At 32.9% G+C, this 20280-nt stretch overlaps 1 protein-coding gene across 3 annotated transcripts in view; it reads left to right on the forward strand.

Annotated features, from left to right (window-relative positions):
- The first annotated feature begins 5905 nt into the window (after positions 1 to 5905).
- The window catches only part of LOC117918545, a 67810-nt gene continuing 53435 nt past the window's right edge, over positions 5906 to 20280 (forward strand). The window contains exons 1-9 of one of the 3 annotated variants that reach the window (XM_034835274.1): positions 5906 to 6047; positions 6174 to 6294; positions 6364 to 6408; positions 6648 to 6710; positions 12202 to 12476; positions 12568 to 12667; positions 12776 to 12853; positions 13002 to 13061; positions 13532 to 13636. In XM_034835274.1, the coding sequence (XP_034691165.1) occupies positions 6268 to 6294; positions 6364 to 6408; positions 6648 to 6710; positions 12202 to 12476; positions 12568 to 12667; positions 12776 to 12853; positions 13002 to 13061; positions 13532 to 13636 (753 nt within the window). In that variant the 5' untranslated portion in view covers positions 5906 to 6047; positions 6174 to 6267. Of the gene's footprint in view, positions 6048 to 6173; positions 6409 to 6647; positions 6711 to 12201; positions 12477 to 12567; positions 12668 to 12775; positions 12854 to 13001; positions 13062 to 13531; positions 13637 to 20280 lie in introns of all 3 variants that reach the window. The other 2 variants (XM_034835273.1, XM_034835272.1) reach the window with 2 other exon arrangements.

The following is a 20280-nucleotide window of genomic DNA, read 5'->3' on the forward strand; positions in this document are numbered from 1 at the left end:
GAGTACCATTCTGGATGGAAGATTATGTGAGTGGGGGAGAATTTTCAAAAGGCAACATTGAGCACAACTTGGTCCTATTTACCTCAACTGCAGATCCAACTATTTTTTAAGAAGCTGTTCAAAGTTCCAAGTGGAGAGCTGCAATGGACTTGGAAATAGAAGCAATAGAAAGGAATGGGACTTGGGAGCTGACGGACTTGCCTGAAGGAGTGAAGAAGATTGGAGTAAAGTGGGTTTTTAAAACCAAACTCAATGAAAATGGCAAGGTTGACAAGTGTAAAGCTCGGTTGGTGGCAAAAGAGTATGCACAACAACATGGCATAGACTATACTGAGGTGTTTGCTCCTGTGGCCAGGTGGGATACAATTAGAATGGTGATTGCTTTAGCAGCTCGAAATGGTTGGAGTGTGTACCAGCTTGATGTCAAAAGTGCTTTCTTACATGGTGAGCTAAATGAAGCAGTGTTTATCGAGCAACCACAGGGCTATGAGAAGAAAGGTGAAGAGCATAAGGTGTACAAACTAAAGAAGGCATTGTATGGGCTTAAACAAGCTCCTCGTGCATGGTATAGTCGAATTGAAGCATACTTTATCAAGGAAGGGTTTGAGAGATGCAGTTGTGATCACACATTGTTCATCAAAATAGGAGATGGAGACAAAATTTTGATTGTTAGCTTATATGTTGATGATCTAATTTTTACTGGTAATGATGAGAGTATGTTTGTTAAATTCAAGAATTCTATGAAACTTGAATTTGATATGACTGATTTAGGAAAGATGAAGTATTTTCTGGGTATGGAGGTTTTACAAAATTCTGAGGGTATTTATATTAGTCAGAGGAAGTATGCAAAAGAAGTGTTGAAGAGGTTTGGGATGGAGAAAAGTAATAGTGTGAAAAATCTCATTGTTCCTGGAGATAGATTAACGAATAATGAAGGCAGAGTTAAGGTGGATGCTACTAAATACAAACAATTAGTTGGAAGTCTTATGTATCTGACTGCTACAAGACCAGGTTTGATGTATGTGGTGTGTCTTATTAGCAGGTTCGTGGCAAGTCCAACCGAGATGGATCTGCAAGCTGCGAAAAGGGTGTTAAGGTACTTGAAAGGTACTGTAGATTTGAGAGTTTTTTATCAGAAGGAGGGTAATGGTGAACTAATGGCATATACAGACAGTGACTATGCAGGGGATGTGGATGATAGGAAAAGTACTTCTGGCTATGTGTTTTTGCTCAGTGAAGGAGTTGTGGCATGGTCTTCTAAAAAGCAGCCTGTGGTTACTTTGTCTACTACTGAAGCAGAGTTTGTGGCAGCTGCTTCTTGTGCTTGTCAAGGAGTATGGATGAGGAGAGTACTGGAGAAGCTTGGTCATTCTCAAGGAAAGTGCACTACCGTGTTATGTGACAATAGTTCTACTATAAAGCTGTCCAAAAATCCAGTAATGCATGGACGCAGCAAGCACATTGATGTAAGGTTTCATTTCTTGCGTGATTTGACTAGAGAGTGAGTTGTTGAGTTAAAACACTGTGGCACACAAGAACAAGTTGCAGACATTATGACAAAACCACTCAAGTTGGATGTGTTTTTAAAGTTGCGTGAGTTACTGGGTGTGAGTATGGTACCAAGAGTCAACTGAATGCATTATTGCAATCAGTTTAGGGGAGGAATTGTTGGGATGTTCAGTTAAAGTAGTCAAAGTTGTTAGAATTTCATTCTGTTAATAGTTCCTAGTTTTTGGGACATGTTGGTAGGATTTGACTATTTCCTTAGCCATTTACCACGTTCTTACGTGGGCTGTTTGTTTCCTTTTTAATCTATTTTGTAAGGCTTATATAAGCCCGTAGCTTGTTTTGATTTGAATTAGACTCATTCTCATATTGTGAGTGAATTGCATTATGTCTACAGTTTACAACAGAAAAATGAAACACAAAGGAGCATTCTAGTGCCTACAAGGAGAGTTTCAGCAATCTTGGTGCTCAAGCACCCTTGGAGGATGCTTAAGTGTTCACTAAAGGCACGTTTCCACGATTTTTTTCTATGTTAATTTAGTTTCGATGAATAAATTGTTATTAAGTTTTACAAAAGCAGTATGAAAGAGTGGTGATACTCCATATTCAAATATGCTTTTCTTTTGTATTTTGGAAACTAAGGAATTATAACATGCTTATTGGTGAAAGGAGATTATTTTTTTATCCCCCATTTGTTTAAAGAGAAAGAATTGTGTTTATGGAGTTGACAATTTTTAGCACTTAATGGGTTTTTTTGGAAACACAATTAAGTTAATTGTTGTTGCCGTCTAGTGGTTTTGATGATTTTGCTTACATGTTTATCAAGGAAATATTGAAATCCAAGATGTGGCAAATTTGAGAAGTAATCCAATTTAGTGTTCAAGTATATAATTTTTTTTTTTTTTTTTTATGAATCTTGATTTTTTATTTTATAATCCAATGTTTATTGGAAGCAAAGTTTGTTACTTATTCTATAAATATAGTATTTTTAAGAATATTTTTAATTTGTCTAATTTTTACAAGTATTTATAACTTAAAGGTTTTACTAAAAAGCAAATGAAATTGGTTGTTTTAATTAAAATTGGGGTAAGTGTTTCTTAAGGGGTTTTTTTTTTTTCATTTTTCCTTTTATTTTTCTTTTTTTGATGATTTTGCTAAATTTACATATTGAGTACAATTTGATTACTTTATTGAATTTTATTTATCTAATTTTGAGCTTTTTAAAACAATACTCAATTCTTTGTTTTATAATCCGAAGTTTATTGGAATTGAAGGTCCCTAGTTATTTTATAATTTAAATATTTTTGTAAATACTTTTAATTTGTCTATTTATGCTTTTAATTTTTATTATTTTTGAACAAGTATTCACCACTTAATCTTTTAATAAAAAATGAAATTGGTTGTTTTAATTTATTCGAGTGTGTTTGACAGTGATTTAAGGAAGTGTTTCTAATTTTTTAGTACTTGAAAAATAAAAAATTTCAAGTATTAAAAAGTGTTTGAAAATTATTTTAAGAAGTGTTTATAATATTTATAATACTTAAAAAATAAATTTTTTTAAGTATTAGACATGGTAGAAACACTTCCTACAATCACAGTTTAACGCACTCTTAGACATAGTAGAAATACTTCTTACAATTACTGTCAAATCGTACTCTAAATTTTGGTTAGTATTTTTTTAGTGTTTTTTCCTCATTTTAGTTTAACAGAATATTAAAACTCTCTAAGGAATAAAATCTTTATTTTATTTTTTTACTATAAATTACTATTCTAGAAGGAAATGCATTTTTTTTATAATCCAAGGTTTATAGGAATCGGAGATTCTTACTTATGCTATAAATTTAGTACTTATGCAAATACTTGTGATTTATCTTATTTTATTTTTAATCGATATTCACAACTTAAATCGTATAATAAGAAAAATAAAGTTATTTATTATAATTAAAATAAAGTTAAGTGTTTTTTGAGAGTTTTTTTTTCATTTTTAATTAAGCTGAATTTGGGACTACTAGATTTTTCTCATAATCTTTGTTTATTTATTTTAAATACCAATCACTATTCTAAAAGGAATTTTAAATAATTATATTTAATGATTTGAAATATCAAAAATAATTATTTATTCTTAATAAGATATTTCTCTTTTCTATTTGTTAATGATTTCTCATTATTATGACTTTGTATTACATTCTAATAACATATAGTTTTTGCTTGTGTAAGTAAATTGATAAAATTAAAGAAACTTGATAAGGAAAGTATGTAAGTAAAAAATATGTCCAAATAAGTAATCTAATATATATATATTCATCCACTTTTCATAAAATAGATAAAATGTAGTATATATCATTGCATAAAGACTAGGTTGACATTTATTTTGCTTAACTTATAAATTTTGATTTTAAAACCATTTTTACTATCTAAAATTTTGGTACGAATAAGTGTAACTCTATTTATAGGGAAAAGTGAGCTTTGAATTTTACAGATTTGAAAAAAAAATAAAAATGAATTGAACTTTTATAAATCAATTTTATTTTCATTTATTTAAAAATATTTTAAGATACATGCGCTTTTTTATAAATAAGATAATTATTTATTGAGATACTCCTTGATAATATTAAATAAAATTATCAAAAACATTAATTTATCATTTTATTTTGATAAAAAAATTTTACAAATAAATATACTATAATTTTTAATTATATAAAATAAGATATAAATCATTTGTGGAAAAATTCTCAAGTGATAAATAAAAATTTTCTAATTTCATAATTAATAATAATTTTATATTTTGTATTATATAAATCCACTCACCTTCTCTTTTTATTTTTATTTTTTATATATAAATAAAATTGAATAAAAATTTTGTTAATTGATATCAACAATAAACTAAGAAATTTTAAAAATTAAAAGTACAATTAAAACTAAAATACATAAAAATTAAATACAATTAAATAAATAAATAAATACAATTAAATCTTAAAAATTAAAGTAAAATAAAATATCGACTTTCATTATATTTCCAACTATTTCTTGAATCTATATTTTCTACTAATATAATTTAGCACAATAGAAGTTAATATTTTATTTTTGTATTTTTAGCTTTAAAAGTTTTTTAAGTTTTTTTAGTTTTAATTGTATTTTTTTAATTCTTAATTTTATTGGTCATTCCATAAAATAATAATAATAATAATAAAATATTATTAAACGGTGTCATTAACTTGACAAGTAAAAGATCATTTTATAAAATAATTATTTGACTTGTGAAAAAGTGAATGGATGAATATGAAATTTGTTTATAAAAGTTGTTCATTTTCTATATTTTTTTAAATTATTAAGTCAAAACACACTTTTCCCTTATTTATATTCCATCCCAATCATTTTTATTCTATAAATACCTTACTTTATTTTATTTATTCTATTTGACATACTCATTAATATCAATTCACATTATAAAATATTTATAATTAATAAATTATGTAATTAAATGTGTCTCACCAATTTATTTATTTTTCTTGATAATACCTTATTACAATTAATATAGAATGAAAAAAGGGAAAGTGAGTTTCTAACGGGTATACAAAGAAGAAAACAAGTGGGTGAGTATAAGAAGGAGGCATTTCTTTATTAACTTCTAATTGTTTTTAATAATATGATTATTTTATAATATTAAATATTAAGAAATAATCATGCATTTATCATAAACAATTCCTTTTACTTCCACAATCTTCTGATTAACTTGTAACTCTTTCAAAACTTTGTTGTAAATAATTTCATGATATTGAGAAGATTTATTCAGCTATTGATAAAGAGGATTCTTACTTTGTAGAGATAGTATTTAGTAGTGTTTAAAATATTCTAGAACCATAATGAATTATCAACTATTGGAGAGAATACCAAGTTGCCTATAAATAAATGATGGTCCCATTTAGCCAAGTTATGAAGTATTTGAGAGCTTTTAAGGCATTATATTCTTAGTGATAAAAGCTTCCACTCTCCTTTCATTTATTCATTTATATCTAGTATAGAATAAAAATGTGATCAAAATATAAAAAATATCATTAAAAATGTGGAATGTAAAAAAGTAACCAAAATAAAAGAAATAACAAAATATAAATAGGTGATGATGATACAAAATTGTGATATAATATGTTAGAATTTTTGTCCCACTTCTTTAAAATCCACAAACATCACTTATCATGACTATCTCTATTATAATTTTTAAGTAATTAAGTCGGGCAATTAATGAAGTGAATGCTTGGTGGCTAAGCCTTTTATTTTTATCAAGAATATAAATATATAATATACTGAGAAAGGGAGGCGTAGTGACACGCGCCATAAAGTGGTTCCGAGCATGAATTGGAGTGGGTCTCTCTTTAACCATCTAATATTTTTACCAACATAAGAAATAATTCCTTCTTCTCCAGTCCCAAACTATACGCCGAGACAAAGAAACCCTAAATAATAATAGAGACACTTCTCTCTGCACCAGCTCTCACTTTTCTCCTGCAATTTGGACTTTGGTTTTTGAGATCTCAGCCTCACTGGTACTCCTTTTATTTTTTCTACTGTTTTTTTTTTCCCTTTTTCATTCCTGAAATTCTGTTCTTCTTCTTCTCACATGTCAATTTTTGTATATATATATATATATTTGTTTTTGTTGTGTGATACAGAGAAAAGCCGAAACGGCTCGGATTTGGTGGAGGAATATCATCAGCACAGTCGGATTACGAGAGTGAATTGAATGTAAAATAGAGGAGGAGAAAGATGGAGAACGGTTATGATGGAAAATTGGTAGATAGATTCTCGGGCTTGGCCTTAAGCGATTCGCCATCCTCAGCCTCTAATGATGGATTGTTTCAGGTCATGAAAGCAGTCGAAGCTGCTGAGACCACCATCAAGCTGCAGGTCTCTCTCTTTCTTTCTCTTTTTTTTTTTTCTTTTTCTTTAAAAAGGTTCATATAATTTTTATCATTTCCCGAGATGTGTATATGTTTTGATGTTGCGTTGTATTTATTAATAGTTATTGATTTGATAGCGACTTTGTCAAGTGTGGAGATCAATGTGACAATTTTTGCATTTGGAAATTCTCTACTTTCTGATTGTTGGTTGTGCCGATAATAATGTGTTTTTTTGAATCTTCACAGGTGGAAGAGAACAATCGACTGAGGATTGAACTTGAGAAAAAAGCTCAGGAACTGGCAAAATATGTAAGAGCTTTTGCATGGGATATTCAAAACAGTTTTCGCTTTTGGTTTCGCATGAATTGAAATGCAAACATGTTTTTTTAAAGTGCAAATGTTTTAGTGCAATCTTCAAATAAGCTCTCCCTTGACCACGCTGTGGATCAACTCGCCAAACAAGCCGCCTTGAACAATTGAGGCATTCTCTTCTTATCTCCACAAGTCACTTTTCTCAATGATCTTGTTGTTCTGGCTTGTGGCCCTACTTTGGTGGCTGTTTTCCCGTTTTCCTATTCTCTTGTACTCTTTTGCTAATTTTTGTTTTTTGAAGGAGGACAACTCATTCTTCTGTTCTCCTAGTTTTACTTTTAATTGATAATATAGATCATTGCATCAACACTCAATAAAGTGGGGAAACATTTTGGGGACATCATGCTGAAATATTTCTAGGTTATCAACTTGGTTATGCTGGTTCCAAAACTTCTACAAACCTAGATCTGCATTTTGAAACTCGAATATCATATTTTCTTTCCTTTTTTTTGGTATCAACTCACAAATTATATTATAGATTCCTGATTTGACATAGGTTTTTTTTTCTCCCTTTTTTTTCCCTCATTTGAAAGATAAAAGGTCAGCAACTCAGTGTCTTATATTTTATGGGCCATTTTTTTGCGGTGTATTTCCTTAGACACTGTAGAAGTTTATTTATAAGACGTGATTAATATATTTGGAAGAAAAAAGTGAGATAAAAGGAATGAGAGTAGATCTCCTTCTTCATGAAAAATTGATTCTCAACCTTGAAATGGTTGCAAACCACATAAAGAAATCTAATCCTATGAAGCCTCATAGAAAACAAGAGTATCATCAGCAAATAACAAATGAGATATTTGAACCCCTGTATTGCCCCAACCCCTCACTCGACAACCTGACAAATAACTTCCACTCACAACCCTCTTAAGAAGACAACTAAAAGCCTCCATAGTAATCACAAATAAATAGGGTGAAAGGGGATTCCCTTGCCTCAAGCCCTTAGTGCATTGAAAAAAACTGAAGGGTGCCATTGACAAGGAAAAAGAACCTTGCTCTAGATATGCTCCACTTTATCCAACCAATCCACTTCTCCCAAAACCCATCTTTTGTAAGACCGAAAGCAATAGGTTCCAATTTACATGATCATAAACCTTCTCGATGTCAAGCTTACAAAGAATACCACAATCATTACTTTTTAACAGCAAGTCGATGACCTTAGCAATTAGCATCGCATCTAGTATTTGTCTATCCTCCACAAAAGAATTTTGGGACTTGCAAACACTTTACCCATTGCCTTCTTTAGTCTATTGGCTAACACTTAGCCAACAACTTATAAAGATCACCCACCAAATCGATAGGACTACAAAAGATGCACATTCAAGCTCTTTATGAATTTTCCCTACTCATGGAAGTCTCTGAAAAAACCCATCACCTCTTTACAAAATCCCAACTAAATTGCCATAATGCCATAGAGAAGCCATTTGAACCTAGTGCTTGGTCCTTGCTAAGGTCTGAAAGGGCAAAGAAAACCTCTTTTTTTAAGAACAAATCCTCCAACATTGCAACATCTTGAGCTCCTAAACCATCAAAAGACAAGCCATTAACATTAATTCTCCAATCCCCTGAATCGGCCAAAAGATTATAAGAGGCTTGAGCCACCCCATCCTTAATTTCATTCTCCTTTGAAAACCAGGTTCCATTAATTTTAATCTTGCCCAAATAGTTCCTCCTTCTGTCCTAAAAGTTCCTCCTTCCTAAAACCCTAATATTGAACAAGGAAAACATGGTGCCTTAGGGACTCAACTACTTTGACTTGTTTAGGTAAATCAAGGATGATAGTCAATAGTGTCTCATGTTAATACATGTTTTCTTCAAATTTCTAAAGTATCTCGCACTTGAATCTAGTGTGAAATAGCCATCTAAAGAGGAAATTAATCTTGGTGTGCAAGTGGCCTATAACCTATTTGGGTCTCCCCTTAAGGGGGATTCTAAGAGTTGTTTTGAGATTTAGTAATAAAAAGGATATCGTTAATGATTATATGGCTATATGAGAGCATATCAATCTTTGGGGGCAAAATAATTCTTTTGAACCTCTATTTGTCTCTTATTCTCACTTATTTTTAGTTAGTATTCAAAGCTCCAATTAAGGTGGTTTATAGGATTGAGTGATTATAGAGAGATTCCTTTGGTTAGGGTGTGAGAGGGAAGGAGAGTTCACCTTGTTGGATGAGACCTGGTTGGGAAACCTATGAAGGAAAGGGGTTTAGGTATAGGTAGGATTTCTTTGGTAAATAAAGCCCTCTTAGGGAAGTGATTGTAAAGGCTTCTTAAGGAGAACAATGTTTTATGGTACAAGGTTATTTTGAGTATTTATGAGTCATATTTTGATGGATGGTATGTTGATATTGTTGTCAGGTGGTCATGTTGTGCTCTGTGGAAGGCATTTCTCAAATCTTATCTCATTTTTCTTGTTTCACTCAATTCTCTATAGTTGATCGTCTAAAGATCTATTTTTGGGAAGATACTTGGTATGGTGATTTACCTACTCGTATTCAATACTCAAATATTTTTTAGGTGGTGTGGTAAGGAGGCTTCTCTATGTCTCTTGCTTTTGAGGAATCAACCTAATTGATGTCATTTGTAACCCATGTGCATTTATCATCTTCCCACCCTAATGTGAGGGTTTAGCCTTTGGCCTCATCAAGCTTGTTTTCAGTTAGGTCTTTGTTCAAAGTTGTTTCTCATTCTTCCACATCTGTTCCTTTTGATTTGGCTGAATTCATTTGGAAATCTATAGCCCCTCTTAAAGTAAAGGCTTTCGCATGACTTATGACTAGTAAGAGAGTTAATACCAATGATCATGGTTGTTAAAAACTTACGATACACAATATGATACATTTTTTTTATGGAAATCAATATGTATTGCAATTTGCATCTTATCTTAAAGTGTATTTTACGATACATGTATGATACACGATAGGATACATGATACAACGATACATACATCTTCAACTATTTTCCATAATTTTTAAGAAAAATAAAATCAATTTTTTTTTTAAAGAATTTACAATATTGAATGTTTAAAATGTACTAAAAGATTAAAAATTGATCATAAAAACAAAAAAATAAGTAAAATAATCTTATATGAAAAATTACATTTTTGATGTCAAATACTATATTAGAAGTCAAGTAAGTTTATTTTTACGATGAATATTGGAGAATTTACATTTGAATGATTTAAATGTTGACATTGAAATTAATGGTGATTAGTGAATAATATTTTATTTATTTTTACTTAATATATTAGTTTTTTTTTTTTTTTTAAATTTTCCTTTTCAGTGGGGAAGGAATGATAATGAACTTGAAAAGTTGAAACTTTGAAGATGATATATAAAGACATGTATATATATATATATATATATATATATATATATATATCAATAACATAATTAGTACATATGTCTAGTTAGAATTTAGAATTAAAAATCAAAGCTAAAAAATGAAGGAGTTTATTTTTGTGGATTATGTGATGAATCCATATATTATAGTCATATTTTGTTAATTTGAACTTGTCAAAGCTTTGATATTCAATGTTTTCATATGATATGATGTGGTTTAACAATTTAGATTCTACGATGTGTTTTACAAGTTAACAACTTTGCCAATGATATGCTCAAAAAGCAGAGACCTCTCAAAGCTCTTAATCAGTAGTGGTGCATCATGTGCAAGGAGAGTAGTAAATTAATTGATCATCTTTCTCTTCATTGCTTGGTAACTTTGGGTTTATGGTATAGACTCCTTCGAGAAACCTTATCAGGGAAGTGCTTGTAACAACTCCTTAGAGGAAGTGGCTGTTTGACATAGGGTTATTTTGAGTATACATGGGTCACACCTGAATTAGATGGTCACATTGATGCCCTTGAAAGGTTATTAGACTTATTTTCCCTTTTTTTTTTCTTATTTATTTTGTTCTCTATGTGGGACAATGGGAAAATCTGGTTTTGGAAAGATATTTGCTGGGATAAGCAACCCCCCAAATGTTAAATTTCCAAATATCTTCATGGTTTCCGGAGATTCTTTTATTTATTTATTTTATCTTAAGCCTTTCATTTTCCTCTTTTGCATGAAATTTCAATTTTAGTTACTAACTTTCTAATCCAAAACTTGAGGAGCTAGTATATCCATGTCTTTGAAGTGCTTTTTATTTTTAATTTTTCTTAATAGGCAAGCAAGAAGAAATATTTATAAAACAAGTGTAGCAAGATACACACGATGTATGCAATTAACACCAACACAAGCAAACAAAAAGGAAGAGAGAAAACAAAAAGCAACCTCTCTCTCCCTCCTTCAAACTCTTTCAATCTACAAAGCTTGTCATTGACATAGAATGATTGTCTATGTGCACTCTAGTCTAATAAAAAAAAAAAAAACATATAGAGAAAGATTTCAGACATACACTCCATGAGTTCATGTACATTCCATGCATATTGTTTGGCTACTTTTTCAAATGTGGAAGTTTGGTCTTTCATTCTTCCTGTTTTAGAGCTTTGTTTGTCTCTCATAAACTACAAACACTATAATCACATGCATAGCCCTACCAGGCCAGAACAAACAACATGAAAATAGCTTCTTACTTGCCACATTCTCTGGTTCACCTTTTGTGCCAATCCTGATCTTTGACCACCATTGCCTATCAAGAACTACTTTCCTCGTCAATTGAAATTACATAATTTTCCCAATTTTGTTTTGAACTTAACAACCTTTCCTACCTATAAAAAAAAAACTTAACAAGTTTTCCTAAAGTTAAAGATCTTCACATTGCTCGTGGGTGATAAGAAAGTTAATGCCAAAAATATGATTCAGAAGAGGTAGGTTTTCAAAGCCCCTTTGTCTTGATCATTGTTTTGTGTGCTTGGCTAGTGGTGAAACAGTTGATCATGTCTTTTGCATTGCCCACTAGCTTTGGGACTTGGTATAAGCTGCTCAAACCTTTTGGGATTGTCTGGATACTCCCTTGAAGTGTGAGATGGATGATGGTTATACCCTGTATAGGCTTTGAAGGATCTTTTGAGAGATCAATTGCTATGGGTATGGCTAGTCTCTACATGATTTAAACTATTTAGCGAGGAAGAAATGTTAGGATTTCTTAGCATAGATGAAGATCTATGGAGAATCTTTTCGGACTTGGTTTATTTCTATATATTTTTTTTTCAAGACCTCCACCCTTGATGCATATGCTGGCAGTCCCTTTGAGCTTGTTAATGATGCCAGATTGGACCACCTCCAAAAATACTAGATGGCAACCCATAGAGATCATATCATGTACTGTGAGACAATGCTTAAGATGCATTACATATTAGTCATATGCTTCCTTTTACCTGGACAGTATATTTGGTCATGTGTACGGTATCATGTATTGTAAGCTTTTGGCAACTTCGATCGGCCATTTCCCTGATGCAAGATTTGGTGAATCTAAACTTTTTCATAGAGACCAAATGAATTGGTGGGTCGAAGATCTCATCCAGTTGATCCAGGTGATGAACATGTTCATGGACTGTACAAAGCTCCTCAATCAGTTCCTTCTGTAGGTAATCAAGAAGACAGGATTAGAAATACCGGCAACACATCTGTAGTTGGAGGTCACTCTGAAACCAGCACGTTTAATGGAGCGCTGAAGGTTCATCCTGGGAGTCAGGGACCTACAGATGATGCTGGCTTCTTTCATGTTTCTTCGCCATCTACAACATCCTTTTCTCATAGCAGGTACTTTATATCAAATAGTAACAATAACCTAAGCATTATAATTTTCCTGTTAAAACACTAGCTTCAGATTACATTACATCTCTTTTTTTAGGTACCAAGTTGAAGGAGAACATGATCCAAGGTTTAATTCATCTGGACATGGGCTGATGCCAATGACTGAAGTAAATAACCCTAGCAGTCTCTGGAAGCAGGTATTTGCTTATTAGTCTGTAACATATCTTTCATTCTTGATTTTGTGTATTTGTTTTTTTGCATCTATGAAACTTAGTTTTGAGGGACTGACCATGCTACTTGGATAGGATCTTGTTCTTAAGATTCAGGAACACGAGGAAGAGATTAAGCAGTTGAGGAAACAGCTTGCTGAATATTCCATCAAGGTAAGAAAGGGGAATGCGATTTAGTTTTTTTTTTTTCCCCTTTTTGTTAATCAAACATATGATGTTGTCAAGTATTTCCTGGATGAATATATCTTGATTTATTTTTATTTTCATATTAACTAAAGCAATTCATCGCTGTTGTTTGTAGGAAGCACAAATACGCAATGAGAAATATGTTCTGGAAAAACGCATTGCTTATATGCGTTTGGTAGGCAGGAATATACTTACACTTCTTATTCCCCCATTGTTCCAAATCCCCTTCTCCCTTCCCTTCCAATCTCGACTTTTCTTCTCCTTTTGGTTATGTTTGGTTGTTGGAAAGTACTAAGGAAAGAAAAAAAAATGCTAAGGAAAATGATTTTCTTATACTTGGTTGCCCTATGAAAAATAACAAAAAAAATCAAATATAATTAAATTAATTAAGAATATATACATTTTCTAATAATTTAATCTTTATATCAAAGAGTTAAAATAAATTAAAGGACTTTGAAATAGCATATAAAAATAATTTATTGACTTTAAATCTATTTTTTATTTTCATTCACTTTTTCTTTATTTTCACTTTTCCTCTCTATTTTTTTTCCTTATATTTTTCCTCAAATTTTCTGAGAACCAAACATAGCCTTTATGTTTTTTTTGAGGGGGTTCATGGAAAGTTTTTGTCCTTCTTGTTGCTAGGCTTTTGATCAACAACAACAAGATCTTGTTGATGCGGCCTCAAAAGCTCTTTCATACAGACAAGACATTATTGAGGAAAACATTCGTCTCTCGTATGCATTACAGGTACTAATTCTCTTATATTGGGTGTGTGGGCCCCTTATTTTAAGGGAAGAAAATTTATTGAGATCCTTTTTTGTTTGAACTCCAAGTGGAGATTGAGTCTTTTATTTTATTTTTAATTTTTATTCTGAAAATTTACTATTTCTTTTGACTAGATAATTTTTATTTATCCAGTGTACATGGATTCATGAAAATATTGTTATTGTGTGTAAACTCTTCAAGTTTTTATATTTTCTACTTTATTCTTATAGTGTATTATTTTTCTAGTCAAAATTTTGTTGTCACTAAATTTAGACTTGGGCTGATCTCAACTATACTAGTTATGGTTCCTTTGTGTTGTATAGGGATCATTTTAAAAAATATAAGGTAAAAATAAATTACATGACTAAACTTTTACTATAGAAATGATGTAGCAATTGAATTAAGTTTGCAAAATCTGAGAACCAATGCATTGTGAGACAAAATATGGCATACATTATTAGTTAATACATTCATGTATGTATATATATATATAAAAGTGGGATGGTTGGCAAAAGCATCGATATCACCTTTATTGTACTTGTTCCCAATAGAAATCTCACCATTGCTGATTTTAGATTCATCCACTTGGTAAACATTATCTAGTCTAATTGAAATCTTTCTTCTTAGCCTTGACCAATTTATCAGATTCAGTTCCTTTCCATCTAACTAATTTTTTGTGGAAACTAAGAGTCCCGTCTAAGGTCATGACCTTTGCTTGGTTAGTGGTATTGAAGAAGGTAAATACCGATGACTTGTTACAATTGAGAAGTTTTTTCAAAGCCTTTAGTCTTGATTGGTGCATCCTATGTGGGGGGAGTGGAGAGATGATTGATCATCTCTCCCTACATTGTCCGATTACTTTCGGGTTATTGCATATGCTATCTCGTAGGCTGGGATGGTGTGGGTTCAACTAAGGAGCATTTGCGATATGATGGTTAGTATTTGTGATATGATGGTTACTTCTTTTATGTGTTTTGGGAATTCTATTAGAGGCAAGGATTGCTTCTCTCACTTTGATATGGATTGTGTGGAGAGAGGAATGCTAGGATTTTTTAGGATACTTGTAAGACGTCTTGAGATGATGTGGGACTTGATTCATTTATTTGTTTCTTTTTAGGCCTACTATATTGATGCTTTTAAACCTTTTCCCTTGAGTGCCATTTAGTTTAGTTGGCTCTCATGGTGAGGAGTCCATAGTTTTAAAAGGCTCAAGGCACACCAAGGCGTAAAGTCCTCCTGGAGTCTAAGGTGCAAGGCGCAACTAAGGCGCAAGCTTTAGTGAAGTGAGGCGCACCTAGTTTACATATATAATTTTTATATAGTACACTCTGGAAAGGTAGCTACTGCTTTTTCTTCTTCTTCTCTTCTTCCTCTACTTAGTGGCTTTTTCCTCGTCATCTTCTTAATCTAGGATGACCGTGTTTTTTTTTTTTTAATTTTTGTTGGGTCAAAACCGATTGAGCCCTTTTTTTAAGCCTTAATCTGAGTTGCACCTTTTTAATTTTTTTTTTTTTGTAGGGTCAAAACCCCAATTTGGGTTGGGCCCTTTCTTTTTTTTTTTTTTTGAATTTTGTTTTGACCCAATTTTTTTTTTTTTAAAAGCTTAGATTAGGGCTCTTTCCTCTGCCTCTGCAACTTGTTCATGGTTTGTGGAGGAAGAAGAACAAAAGAAGAAAAAGAAAAAGGGAGAAGGGAGAAGAAAAAGCGTACCTTTTTAGGGCTTTGTGCCTGGCCGAAGGTGAGCGTCTTGTGCGCCTAAGCCGCGCCTCCTTCAATAGGCATTGCCTAGAGTAAAGGTGAGGTGCCGATGTTTCGCGTCATGCCGCCTGAAACACGCCTTTCACGACTATGGAGGAGTCTAGATGAGCTTTTGGAGATGTATTTTTTTTATAGTCTTTGCATTCTTTTTGTACAAATCTCCTTGGAAAGCAGAGATTTTTTCTTGATTTTTTTTTATCAGGTTTGCATTTCATGAGGAGAATATCTCATCCTCATGTTTTTCTTATCATTAATTAATACATCTTTTGTTTCTGATATTAAAAAAAAAAAAACAACCAAACACTAATGAGTCTATATATGATTATTACTAAGGCAATTGGTTGTAGAGATTTCCTAGGAAAAATGTCATTCTATGGTTAGGGTCACTAAAATCACTTATTGGGTTTACTGGAATGGTTGTGATGCCAATGTTCATGTTAGGTGGAGTCTTTGTTGTCATTGGAAGGCCATAACCCAATTTTTTTTTTTTTTTGATAGGTAAGTAAAGCTTGTATTAGAAGCGCCTAGAAATGGCCATAACCCAATGTTTTAATTGAACTTTCACAATTTGTTCAAATTTTGATTAGAGAGAGTACAAGAAATTGTTTTTGGGATTTTTTTTTTTTTTTTTTTTAAATTAGAAGTTGATAATAGTAAAGTTGAACAGAAGGATGAGAGGTCCTTCCCACAAAGTACCAAACCTTATCAAAGTGAGACTATACTCATCCACTGTACAAGGAGTATTGATAAAAACATGTACAAAATATCTCAAAAACCAAAATCAAACTCTCTCAACCGTTATCCACCCCTTTCGAATTGCAAACCAAAAGCTAACTAAGTAGAATAACATTAAGTGGAATTCTTCTAAAAGTGATAGTATAAGAAGCCCAAAAAGAGGAGTAGAAATGAATAAGATCCCATAACATTCCTTCCGTTCTGTACTTTTCCTCAAAAGGCTTTCAATTTGGCAAGTTCTTTGGTGAGGAGATCAACTCTTCTGCTTTCAGTTTGCTAATCTTTATTATTTGATAGGTCCAACAACTCTCCCATTTCTCATCTCATAAATCTTGTCTTTCCCTTGTATTGGGATTTTAACTTTTAATGATTTTAATTTGTTCAACTAGGAAAATGATTACCTATTGTGATATATTAAAAAGAAAAAGGAAAAACAATAACCTTTCCAATATGCCAGTATACTTCCTGTTCGTTCTTGTGACATATTAGATTGGGCTAGCACCACGCAGATCTTCTTGGATGGAAGGGATCTTAGAGGAAAGCACTTGAGGTCAAATGGTCAGTGATTTGCTGTAAACAGGAGAAGGGTGGCTGGAATTTGGAGTATGATGGTCTTGAATAAGGCTTTAGTAGGCAAGTGGTTTTCAAGGTTTGATGTGGATAAGATAAATTGTGAAGGAAGACCATCACGGGCAAGTTTGATGAGGAGCTTAACAGTTGCTGTTTCCTGGTAAGAAGAGAGGGAGGCAGAGAGGCTATGTTTTTCAGTTTTTGGAGATAATCAGAAAGCCTCATCAACTTTACTTACTTTTTGGTGGATCAAGGATTTGGAACCAACTTCTTATAAGATGTTTGGTATGGGCAAACCACTCTGCAGGACCACTTTCCTGATTTGTTCAATGTTTCAATCAATTGAGAAGCTATGATGGTTGGTTGTTGGTTATGCAGGGTGAATGTATTGGAACAAGTGGTTTATTAGAAGATATGATGATTGGGTGTTGGAGATGATGAAATAATTCTTCGCTTCTATCAAGGATGTTGTAGTCAGTGCTGTGTAGGGAAATGAAGTAGTTCAGGATTTAGGGAAAGGTGGTTACTTCTCTATTAATGTTTAATACAGTTTGAAGCCCTTATCTCTGAATATTAGCATTTTGTTTCCATATATGTTGGTGTTGGGTTTCTCATTTCTTTGGGGTTGCATTTTTCTTGTGAAATGGTTTGGGCAAATATCTTTACGTCGGACCAACTTTGGAGAAGGGACAGGATTCTAGTTAATTGGTACTGCATCTGCAAGAAGATGAAGAATCAGCTGGTCACTTGCTCATTCAGTGTGGGATGGCTTGTAGCCTTTGACTTTTGCTATCCTCCTTTGGTGTTTGCAGGCCCTTCCTTTGTCAGGAAAGGGCACTTTGACTAATTGGCATGGAAGGTCTGATCAAAGCTTAGGAAGAAAGTATGTTAGTATCTCAAGTACTTTTAGGGTGATTGCTTAAAGTCCTCCAAGGCACCATTTTTTTTACTCAAAGGTGCTTTTGTTGAGGGGAGGTAGATTCTGGATGCTGTCCTGATTGCTAATGAGTTGGTGCATGAGAAAAGGAGATCAAGAGAGAAAGGGGTAGTCTTCAAAAATGATTTTGAAAAGGCCTGTGGCCATGTTGATTGAGACTTTTGGACCATGTACTTGAAAGAAAAGGGTTTAGTTCAAGATGGAGGTTTTGGATGAGGGGATGTTTATCTTCGACGACTTATACAATCTTAGTGAACGGAAATGCCAAGGGTTGGGTTAAGGCATATAGAGGCTTAACTGCCTAAGACAAGGATATTCCCTTTCCCCTTTTCTCTTTACCATTGTGGCTGATGTTTTAAGTAGGTAGGTGGTGAGAGTGGAGGAGGTTTATTCGAGGGGTTTCTAATGGCCAGAAATAGGACCAGAGTGTCTCACAATTTGCTAGCAACAACTTTTTTTCTAGAGCATCCTTGGAGGAGTTGCAATCTCTTAAGCTAATTTTGTTGGTGTTTGGGCGTTTTTAGGGTTAAGGATCAATCTAAATAAGAGCACTCATTTCTGGAATCAACATCAATCAAGATCAAATTGCCAGGTTGGCTTCTTTGCTTAATTGTTCAATCTTTGAGTGGCCTTTAACGAATTTGGGTCTTCCTTTAGCGGGGAACCCAAAATTGATTTCCTTTTGGGATCCAGTGTTAGATAGAGTCTCTAAGAGGTTGGATGTTTGGAAAAAAAACTTTCTTACCCTTAGGAGGTAGAATCACCCTAATTGAGTCTTATTTGTTGTACATCCCAAGTTACTTTCTATCTTTTTTCAAGATTACAGCTTCAATAGCTTTAAGGATTGAAAAAATACGAAGATTTTCTATGGTCAGGTTTTGGGGAGGGAAAAAGGGATCACTTGGTTAGTTGGGACGTAGTGTGTAGGCCTAAGGAGTTTGGTGGGTTAGGGTTTGAGAAAATTATTTTGAGGAACCAATCTTTATTAGGGAAGTGGCTTTGGAGGTACTTTAAGGAAAGTCCTACCCTTTGGCATCAAGTTATCTTGAGTATCTATGGGATACATCCTAATGGATGGGATGCCAATAATTTAGTCAAATGGTCACATATTTGCCCTTTGAGGACCATTGCACATATTCTCCAAGTTTTTTCTATACACACTCGTTTTATGGCAGGTGATGGGACCAAAATCTGTTTTTGGAAAGATTTGTGGTGGGGGGACCAACCTTTATGCTTATAATTTCCTAGACTTTTCAGAGTCACCACAACTAAAAACCTTTCCATTTCAACCATCTTGGGTAATGACACTTCTTTGTCTTGGGATCTTATCTTCTGCTACAATCTAACTGATGTGGAGATTGAGGATCTTGAAAGACTAATGTTCTTACTTTCCTATGTTTATTTGATTCCTTCTGTTCCAGATGTGAAAGCTTGGGTACTGTCCTCTTTAGGAGTATTTTCACTAAAAAAAATTTCTTTTAGCTTTATCCAATTTCTCAGATTCTGTTCCTTTTTACCTAGCTATTTTTTTTTGTGGAAATTAAGAGTCCCCCCTAAGGTCATAGCCTTTGCCTAGTTAGTGGCACATAAGAAGGTAAATACCAATGACATGCTATAGTTGAGAAGACCTTTAAAAGCCCTTAAACTTGATTGATGTATCCTATGTAGGAGGAGTAGAAAGATGATTGATCATCTCTTCTTACATTGTCCTATTACTTTGGGATTGTGGCATAGGATTTTTTCACAGGTTGGAATGGCGTGGGTTCAACTAGACAGTATTCGCGATATGATGGTGATTTCTTTCAAGTGTTTTGGGAATTCTATTAGAGGCAAGACTCTTTAAAGGATCACGTGTCTCTCTTTGTTGTGGATTGTGTGGAGAGAAAGGAACGCTAGGATCTTCAAGGACACTTGTTGAGTGTAATTCAGCTTAGTTAGCTTTTGATATATACATCTTAGAGTTGGGTCTACAGGGTTAAGAGTTTTTATACTTGTTTAGGCTTTTTGTACCTTTTGTATAGGAGTTGTTATACTTGTTTAGGCTTTTTGGACCTTTTGTATAACACTCCTTGTATAGTGGAGGTTTACTCATATTTTTTTTATCAAGTTTGTATATCATGGGGAGGATTTCTTATCGTTCTCATGTTTTATTTATTCTCAATTAATACATATGTTGGTTTTTGATAAAAAAAATGTATGTTATTATCCTTCTATGCTTATTTTGGTAACTATAGAAGGAATAAAGCCAAAAAAATTTTGAAGGCTAGAGTGGTTGGTCCTACATCTAAAAAATTTATTTCTTAACTCTTTGTTAGTGTGGCTGGAAAGATCTTAGGGCAATAAGCGGCTCTTCCTATGTTTCAGTGATGCGTGTCCTTACTCTAGGATTGATGGTTGAAGTTGTCCTTATTGTGATGACTATTTTTGAGTTGTCAAATAGTGGCAGAGATTTTTGTTTGTAATGATGATGAACATGCTCGTGATAAGTTGCTAAGCTATAAAATACTTGTACTCATGCAAGCTCAACCCCACCAAAGAAGTATGAGGATCCACCATTTAGTCAATCATGCTTATGAAGCATCACTCGCATTTGATTTTTTTAAACCTTTAACTTTATTGAAGAAGT

The sequence above is a fragment of the Vitis riparia genome, chromosome 7 (genome assembly GCF_004353265.1).
Source record: "Vitis riparia cultivar Riparia Gloire de Montpellier isolate 1030 chromosome 7, EGFV_Vit.rip_1.0, whole genome shotgun sequence".
Taxonomy (NCBI): Eukaryota; Viridiplantae; Streptophyta; class Magnoliopsida; order Vitales; family Vitaceae; genus Vitis; species Vitis riparia.